The 10332-nt window shown below is 36.3% G+C and overlaps 1 protein-coding gene across 1 annotated transcript in view; it reads left to right on the top strand.

The window, feature by feature from the left end:
• Positions 1–267: 267 nt before the first annotated feature.
• Positions 268–10332, top strand: part of LOC140168565 (signal peptide, CUB and EGF-like domain-containing protein 2) — an 84706-nt gene continuing 74641 nt past the window's right edge. The window contains 1 exon segment of the mRNA XM_072191965.1: positions 268–1049. Coding sequence (XP_072048066.1) covers positions 896–1049 — 154 coding nt within the window. The 5' untranslated portion in view covers positions 268–895.

The following is a 10332-nucleotide window of genomic DNA, read 5'->3' as shown; positions in this document are numbered from 1 at the left end:
TGTCAAAGAAGAGGCGTTGCGGTGAGTGACAAATCATAGCTTAAGTTTGGTTAAGAATTGTTAAGTGGTGGGATGTGATTGGTCCCGCCTCTAATGTATTCATTGCGCGTGGTTAATACACTCCGAGAGGCTGAATCATCACGATCGCTTTAACAAGAGCATAATTCGGAATAATCCTGCATCTAATACGCTTCTGTCATACGATTAACATAACAGGAACGTTTTGTGAGACCGATTAGTCTCAACTCACTGATTTAAACAGTATTTATATGTTTGTATATTAAAGGAAAATGTTTATCCGGTGAATATTTGAGACAAACAACTGAAGATGTTTTAATGCCTGAGAAGAAAAATAAGGAAGAAAATATTCAAGACAAAAATGTTGAAGGTTAGATTATTAGGTAGTGACCGATATCATCACTGCAGTGTATTCTCCAGTTTGCGTGGCTTGGTTCCCCCATCAGATATGAGAGATACCGGCCCTGGGGTGTTTATGCCTCGTTGAAATTCATCAAGTATATATACTGCTAGTTAGCCGGCTCTCTGTGAGATTGTCTGGGCAACCTATTAAGCACTGGATGTAGATTCATTGAAGAAAAAAAGAGAGAGGAAAAAAAAAGACGAGGAAAAAAAGGTGTCGCGCGTGTGTGTGTTGAACATTACCCGTCTTGACTCGGTTGCATTACTGGTCTAAAATGTGAAAGGAACTGGTACAGCGTGTTGCCCTCTCTGGGAGCAATCTGACTACAATGAGAAAATTAAATAGATGGTTTATAATTCATCGCTGATGGTACTTCTGGATAATATTGAAAAGACCAGTGGGATGAGGCTGCTACATACGCCTGTTGAGTGTTAACATTGGTAGATGATAGGATTATTATTCAATGATTGTTGAATGACATCGTCTTTCAAATGTCTCGTTGTTGCTGGCTGCCTCTGCATCGTCATTGTCTACCTGCAAGGAATCACCACTATGCCTAGTCATAGTCATATTATGCATCAATTGTGCTTATTTTCATTCGTGCTTTTGTTTGTTAAAGTCGTTTCAGGTAAGCCCTTTTTGTGATTTCATTTAAAAGTATTTATAGTTAAACACGTGTCTAAGTCAGATCTTGAACTAGATAAGGAAATGATCGATGTATGTCTATGTGGATGTTCTGATCAGCTGTGCTTGGTTTCATCTCTTAAAATGTTAGAATATTTGTTTTTGGTTGTTCATATGTATTTTATTTTCTCGTCCTATTTCACGAGTTTTGATTTATTTAGTAAGTACTGTGTATTCAAACTAAGAAATAACGTCATGCCAATGCATATGATGTCATTATTGTCATAAAATGCTGTTTACATGCTGCTATTTACTGCATTGAGTTAATAATGTGGACATGTTAAATTTGAAAATGTCTATTCAAAGATTATTAATCATTTACTAAGTTATGTCTTTGTTGATTACTAACTAAAATGTCTATTTAAAGGGTCTTGTAACATACTAAACGAATATATAAAATACATGAAATATAGTATAAATCGGCATTTGGCAATAAAATGGTTGTTGAACGCATATTCCAAGAAATGAGTAAGTTTATATTTCCATGGCAACCATGGCAACATACAATGTTTTAAAGTGGACCACTAAATATTTTGAAACTTCCATTCTATGCTAATTAAACGCAGTCTAAATATAACACCCCTATAAATATATATATTCAAAAGATGGTCTTACCATGAATAAATGTTATGTATACAGATATATCCACGAGGATCCGTAATGATACGCATCGTCAAATTGCACTTTTTCTTTGTAATACGCAAAATTAGTCTTACAAAATTTTTTTGATAAATTATCCTTCTTGATCTAATCAGATTGGGTGCTTGAACGTAATCCGCTTTATATGGTAGAGATTTGGTATAAATTATTGTAATATGTCATTCAATCTAAAGAACTTGAATGATGTCCACTGTTTATTTGGAATAGCCGATGAAAGGGATACAAATGAAAGAGTATTTTCCCATTTAACATGTCCACATTATTGCGTAACTCAATGCAGTAAATAGCAGTGTGCAAATAGCATTTTATGACAATAATGACATCATAATGCATTAGCATGACCGTATTTCTTAGTTTGTGTGTATCATTATGTTTAAACAAAGCTGAAGTACTAAAATGGCATCAAGAAATTAAAAACTAACATATGTTATATGCAATATGAAGTTTTATATCAATATCTCGGGCAATATCTGGGTAGATCTACGTTGTTTTTGACATTTCATCGGCTGATGTGGTATGTCTTAGGGCAATTTCATCCAACAACTCGGAAAATAAAACTGCTATAACCCCTATCTGAAAGGCAATTTGTAAATCGCTATTATTTTGCGCTCCATAACTCTTTATATTATTGAGTTGATGAGTTCGTCAATCAACGCTCCACGTGGTCAACGTCAAGGCGCGAAATTAGCCTTAAAACACGTTTCGGTAGTTGAACTTGTAAACCCGCGACAACAAATATTTTCATTTTGGCGTAACGAACGCAATAAATGTCATCTAAGAATAATAAAATTGTTTTTATTAGGGTAAAGTACACCGCGTTTCCTGAGAATGTTTGCAACACCCTTCAGCAGGTAAATTATGTTAACAAACAAAAGTAAAGTGGTATAGCCTAATAAATAAACATATCGATATACATATATTGTCTTAATGATAAGTGTATTACTTTTAAACGCGGTTTAAAGATCATTATTAGTATTGTTATTTTAGCATTGTTATTTTTAATTAAGCATCAAAGTATCTAATTTTGATTGCCTCTAATAATGTTAATGCTTTGACTTTAAACAACTACTTGGGTTAAAAAGGACAAACTCAAGAGCAAAGGGCATGATAAATAATAATAATGATAAGTATATTAGTCCATTTTCATGAAATTACAACCTTAAGGAATTCCCTGACAGCATAATTGATGACGTGTAATAAATCTCGCCGTTAATTTAACCACGTGGGTATACTTAACTAGATAGAAGATCACATTTGTTCACAAACAAGATCCATTTTCCTGATCATGATATTCGCTCATCCGCTGTCAGTGTTTTTGGTGTGTTGAATATAAAATCAGATGTTGTACTAACCAAACTGTAAATAATTGCAATTGTTCAATCAAATGGAAGATTAAAGCGTCTAAAATTGAATATCGGTGTAGCACTTGTAAGTTGTAATGTATACAGTTTAAACGCGTAATCTGCTTACAGAGTTAATTGGGCATATGTTATTACAATACTTACAAGGTGAAATGATGCTGCTTCCTCTGGTTTGGGGTTTAAAATGGTAATGAATAGTTTTGAAAAGTTGCAAAAGACAGACGCTGATTCTCATTTATTTTAAAAATCTTTTGTTCAAGATGATATTGGAATACAGAAACATAATATAATTTACACTGTAGCAATGGTAAACCTCCACCAATTGCACAATGTGTTTATATAATATCACGTTATCATGGTTATTGTACAGGGTGAGTAAAAAGAAGTGCAATAGGGCAAATAATCATTTCCATGAGAACCAAGTTGAACTTTCCCATTCTTGAAAGTTTTTATTATTGCCAGACTCAATAGGCACAAGTGAATTGCAATTGCCGTTCAACTGTTATGAGTTACTGCGTTACCCCATTCCATTTTTGCTACGATGCGCCATGTATTTTGCATGATCTGAAACTTACTTTAACTTAAATCAAGATTGGGTTTTCCCTTTCAAACAAACTTTCTAAGATTACTTTATACCTCACCCGACTCCAACTCCAGTTTTTGTATTCCCAACATGTCAGTATTCTGTAATCCTAGCCACTTTAATTTGCACGTATATCCTTTCGACAGTTGTGTTTATGAAAATAACATCACATAATGTTTCTTCTACTTAGAGTTACAAGACCAGGGACAATAACTTGATAGATCAGATTTTGTCAAAACCACATCAAAGTATTCATCTGAAAAAAAAAATGACTCAGAAAAAGTATAGTTAAGTATGTCTGCGATGTATGGTTCTCGAGTTATAAGCAAACAGATCAAAGGTCGCATTTAGGCCTCCATTGGGGTCAAAACCAAAACAATGCCCCGATTTTTAACCAAGATGGTCTCAAATTATTTGTCTTGCAAAGGCACTTCAATTTTAGAATAGTTTGAACCATCTAGGATTTGCCAAATAAGTCAAGGTCAATTCGGTGCAATGGGTACTTAGGTTAAATGTTGTTCAAACTATACAAAAGCATTTCTCTAGTATTAATGGTATAGAATATGTATAGATTGGTCTATCTGCGACGTATAGTTCTCGAGTTATAAGCAAAAAGGTCAAAGGTCATACCCTTTCACCCGGTTACTTGTGCAACGAGGCATTCTAGATGGTGCAAACTATTCTTTATGTGAATTGGTATCAAAAGTCATACAATTAGAGACCATTTTATGATAATCGGAGCGTTTGGTAAGGTTTTGACCCCTATGGAGCACAAAATGCGACCTTTGATCCTTTTGTTTAGAACTCGAGAACCACGGATCTCATATAGGACAAACCATACTTTTTCTGAATCGTTATGATCTAAGCAATAATTTGGCGTGATTTATATTCTTTGTGGTCAGATTATAATATTAAAACTGATTCTGGACCTTAATTACAAACATTGCACGGGATTTGGCTTGTTTCTTGACTATTTTGAATTTTGACAATTCACCACTCCGTTCTTGAATTATACCAATTTGAAATAGTTTGAAAATTATAACGCCTCATTTTTAATCCATTCTACGGAGGCAAACATAAACAGCATATTGAACAGGCTCAGTGCAATCATTGATTGATTTTTGAATTTGTGGAACGGATTAAAAATGAGGTATTTGAGTAAAATTCTAATATTTCAAGATCGAATCGGTCAATTAAAAAAAAATTAAAAGGTATATACAACTGTTTTAGTGTAAATACATAGAGTATTCGGTTATGTGTGATTCGGGTATTTCATTCTGAATTTTCAAACGTGTCAATAGCTATAAACTAAGATACAATTGTTTAATCTCAAAATGCTTGTGCAGTCATGAGAATTAATTTTGACAGTGTTACTCCACAAGGTCAACTCTTCAGCTGTAAAGGTTACTGTACATTGACTTGAGTAATGAGAGTATTAGGGTTCGTAGCGATTTAATGATAGGTTTGTTTTAATTATTGCACGCATAACCAACTCATTTCCTGTGTTTCTTTAATTAGATGTAATACGGTTAATGGTTAACGAAGACTACTGTCTTAGTCAACCACTTTATAAAATAGCATACATTTATTTTCTAATTTAGAAATGGAAGACATGTTCTTGATGGAAGATGGAAGATATAGTTCAATGAATGTGTCAACCATTGATAAACTGATCGAACTACTTTTCTTGGAAATTTGGATTTTGAATGACAAATTATGTAGCTGATAGTTCAGAATATAACAATAAAAATAGTCATTTGTTTTTCATTTAGTATAGCGTTTACAATTAAAATCAGTAATGTTATTTCTGAGATAAATCAGAAAACACACATCAAATATCCAATTGATGCGTTTGTAAGAGTACAGTAGCTGAGTAGCATAAGCAGACATAATTCGTGTGTCCGTGTACAATTCTAATTAGCTTGTGTGTGGAACCTTGATTAATTTTAATTGGTAGGAAAATGAATTAGTAAGTTTTAATATTCCTAAATTACGAAAACTGTTATATTTCGGAAGCAGGTACGGAGTAAGGGTTCAAAACATTGCGTACACCTTTTATTTCAATTTGATTAAACTGCTCTTTTCAGAGCCACCAAAACTGCTAAAACTAATCCTGGAGCATATATAAAGGCTCTTTTCAGGAATCCAGGGCCTCCTCCGGAGCTTGTTATTACCAGTGTTGTAGTCAAGACCTATATGTCCGAGACCGAGACCGAGACCAAGACCTGCCCGTCCGAGATCGAGACCGAGACCGAGACCAAACCTTCCGAGACCAAGACCACCCCTTCCGAGACCGAGACCTCTAAGTTCCGAGACCAAGACCGAGACCCGAGACCTTGGTTTAATCCCCTGGGATACTCAAGTTTGGTTTGGGTAGGGGTGTGCCGCTGAGAATTTAAAAGGGAACCCATCATTGTACCAACTGTTCAAGAAATTTGGACCTGCAGTTAACACTTTAGTCTTAATTTTTGCAATTTTTTCTCCAAATTTTGGGAAAATGTTGGCGATAGTGGAGGCAAAATTAGGCTAGTGTGTGAAGGGCTGGAAACAACAGTGCGCGAAGCGCGCAAAATTGAGCAATTTTACCATATTTTGGCCAAAAACACACTTGTTTTTCGTGCTGAAAAGAAGATGCACACTGCACAGGGCAACTATTTGTTCATCTATTTTGCTCTTGTGGAGAATGTTCCCCTTGCAAAAGTTAAGTGGGATCCTCACTTCCACCACCTGCCCACCTATGTTTAATCATGAACTGAAATTGGAAGCTCACATCCGAACAAGCTCACTTATGATTCATTTATAACTTTTTATAACCTTATAAAATGATTTCTGTATCTTTATTCTTAACAATTTCTTCAACATTCATTGAAATTTAGGGTAAGGAATAAATAATGAACAAAAACAGAAAATCATATCTTTTTCTTCAGGTCTCGACAGGTCTCGAACAAAAAAACGTTCGAGACCGAGACTTTTGAGGTCCGAGACCGAGACTTTTGAGTTCCGAGACCGAGACCTTGATATCCGAGACCGAGACACTACAAAAAAGGTCTCGAGATGGTCTCGAGACCGAGACCTGGTCTCGAGACCTACAACACTGGTTATTACCATCTGTCTCTCGGCTCCCGTCTGTCATCTAGATCATCATTTTGTGTCGTCCTTTTGATGTCGTCATTTCCATCCTTCCTTCTATCATGCCTCTCATACGTCCGGGAGTACTCAATATGTGACCAGTCCAATTCTTTTTCAAATAACGAACTTTAAAAAAACAGACCAAATATTTGATCATGTGTTTGCCTCTCCACGCATATTTGTGCCGCGTCACGTAATGCAAATCTAAATATAATAATAATTCATTGAACATTTTACTAAATAAAAAAGATATTCAAACCATTTGAGGAAAATATAGGAATTTTAAATGCACTTATGTAGTAACGATACTTGATTGCAGCTTGAGCTCCGCCAGCAATTTGTGTTGGTTTTGGGGACACCCTGTATATTGTACATAGCAAGGCAAAATATCAAATTGAATGCTAACCTATAATCTGAGACCGAATTAAAAAGTCTATTTTACGCGTGACGTTACAGTCAATTAAACTCCTTTGATTGGTTAATTGCGCGTTAATAGAAAAGTTGATTCATCTGATGCCTGCATCAGCATGATCAGAAAAAAGGAATCGCAGAAAAACCAAACTTGCAACCTATGTGATATAAAACAATATGTCCCTATCGTTCATTGACCTACATGAACCAGGACTCGTTCTTGTACATCACTCACTTCTTACTTTAACCCTCTTCAAACGTATCCAATGAAACCGGACAAATAACCAACCCTTTTAACGCATTCACTAAAACAGGTCCTAGATATGCCATCTCATCCTTCAGGCGCGGTACGTGATATTGAAAAAGACCACTTGATGACCACACAAGTCTTTGAACGATACTTCACTAATGATGCCTTTCTTGGTATTTCCTCTAATTGATTCGACAAAGAATATATGTACAATACATCTTATTAGCGTAAGTGTAAGCATTTCAAATAAAACCTAATCGTATCAATACCGCCCACGAGTTCCTTAAAATAACCGTCAAAATCAAAAACCGCACTGCTCCTCCAGCAAGAAGTGCAGAAAATGGCTTGTGGAAGTTCAATCAAGCGGTCCAGATACGTTGGGGTTATTTCATGTTTGTCGTATTGCAAGGCAATGTCATTGGTTAATCCAAATAAGTTCAATTCATTTTTAAAGCACTGTTATAATTTCCATCCATACAAACTTTAAGAGAAATACTTAAGAAATGCGCTGTGCATGTCGGTGAAAGAAAAGTAAAACATAATGGGGTCTTTGGGCGAGAGAGAGACTTTTGGACATAAATGAGGTGTATCTGGTTAGTACATGACTTGTTAAAAAGGGGGCATATGGATGAGAGTCAAAATATTCATACTGAAGCCTCGAACATCTAAATGTCTTCAAATAGTTATTTGTTATTTCAATATAAGTAAGTATTGATCATTGCTGTTCTAACTTAAAACTAATGGCCTTTGGGTAATAGATGAAATGAAAAAATAAGGGGTTTCAGGGTGACAGACCATGTGTTCGAAAAACAACATGGGGCCGTTGGACGACAGCAATGCATGCTGAAAGGGGGTCTTAACAGCCTTACATACGCATCTCCTTCAAAATGGAAGTGTCCCCTGGCTCCTGGTAAAGCTGGTACTGCAGGATTTCAAATTATCCGTTTTCTCCACAAACCAAGGTTTTGCCCTTTAGTAACAAGCAGAAGTTCAATACAGTAAACAGCATCCAGTTTGTAGGCATGACATTTTAATTTCATATTCTGTTCGGGAAAACACAACTTTTTTTCTACGTAAACATGGTTTGGCGCCCAGTATCTGAGTAAGAAAAATGCGTCATACCCGAATGCTAGCAAGCGACTTGGATATTAAACGGGGAAAGCCCTCACTCACTGTTGTTACTAGTCAGTGCCTTAATCATAATCGTACGTAGATGATTGCCATTGTGTGTAAAGCTTAACGCACTGACAATACACTAGTACATGTCTAGGAACTATAGGATTACCTATAGGTACAATATATTCATACTCATTAGCCTTCGGTGCTTGAAAACAACCCCTTTTCCTGCTTTGGACATGTTGGAGAAAAAGCGGTGGTCACCCAAAACCATACTCTTAATGATGATCCTAAGGCCCCGTATCCATAGGTTGTTCCCTTGTGGCGTGTGCCCTTGTTCCGTGTTCACTTGTTCCCATGTGACCTGCTACACAGACAACGAACCTTTGTTTTGCTTAGTGGCCGTATCCATAGGTTGTCTGTGTGGCAGGTCACATGGGAACAAGTGAACACGGAACAAGGGCACACGCCACAAGGGAACAGCCTATGGATATCCGGGGCCTAATCTCCAACAAATTTTATATGACTCAGTGGCTCCGGAACCAGGGGGTGGGTGGGGGCTGGGGGCCGGCCCCTCAATAATTTTGGTGAGGAGCCCAAGTACCCTAGGCCCCCAATAAGCTGAGGTGAAATTCCTAACTGAGTCCAAATAAGAGTGAAAGATAAACAATAACGTTTGTTTTTCCCCGGATCGCTTACTGGTTAGTTCTTCCATTTGATTGGTCAGTTATGATGTAACTTATGCAGAAACAGAAATTAATAATATGGAAGTACAATATACATGTAGATGTTCACTCATGAAATAGATAATGACTTATAAAATAAATAATCGATTTAAAACAAAATAACCCGTTATATCATATCCATACCAAAAATGGAAGGTTTCAACAAATGGACAATGCTTTATGGTGGTTTAATGTTCGGTCCTGGTAAACAATGGTAAAGCTGGCACTGTAAATAATTCAAATTATCCGTTTTCTCCACAAAGCAAGGTTTTGTCCTTTAGTAGCTAGCAGAAGTTCAATTTATTTTTCAGTACAGTATACAGTATCCAGCTTGTAGACATGATAATTAAATTAAAGTTTATATTCTGTTATGTAAAACACAACTTTTTTCTGTGTAAAATGTGGTTTGGCGCCCAGTATCTGAGTCAGAAAAAGTGCGTTATACAGAATGCCAGCTACATTAGTTGCAGCAGCTATTTACGAGAATTACTTGGGACTTTAATAGGACAAGCGACTTGGATATCGAACGGGGAAAGCCCTCTCTCACTGCCGTTACTAATCAGTGCCTTAATCATAATCGTACGTAGATGGTTGACAAAGTCTGTAAAGGTTAACGCACTGGCAATACACTAATACATGTCTAGCAACTCCAGGATTACATAGGAGAATGTAATTCTTACTCATTAGCGTTTATATTTATGGAACCATCCCTTTCTTTTCCTGATTTGGATCAAAGAATGAATGGTTTAAATCAAAGTATTTCAACTCTATTCAATTTCACCAGGGCAACTGCTACCAATTTCAACAGGCTCTCATCTCATCTGCTGTAATACATTCCATCCACATTGATTTGTACAGGTTACCTTTTCAATTGTTGAGGAGCTCAGTTAACTTCGCATTCAGCAGTTAGACCTGCACGATGTGGAGTAGCAATAATAACTTTCGCTCCTATTTCGGTCGACATGGTCTAGGTCCGATGCCTTTAAAGGTTA

Source organism: Amphiura filiformis, chromosome 13 (assembly GCF_039555335.1).
Source record: "Amphiura filiformis chromosome 13, Afil_fr2py, whole genome shotgun sequence".
NCBI lineage: Eukaryota > Metazoa > Echinodermata > Ophiuroidea > Amphilepidida > Amphiuridae > Amphiura > Amphiura filiformis.
This window is presented reverse-complemented; position numbering and strand designations above follow the sequence as displayed.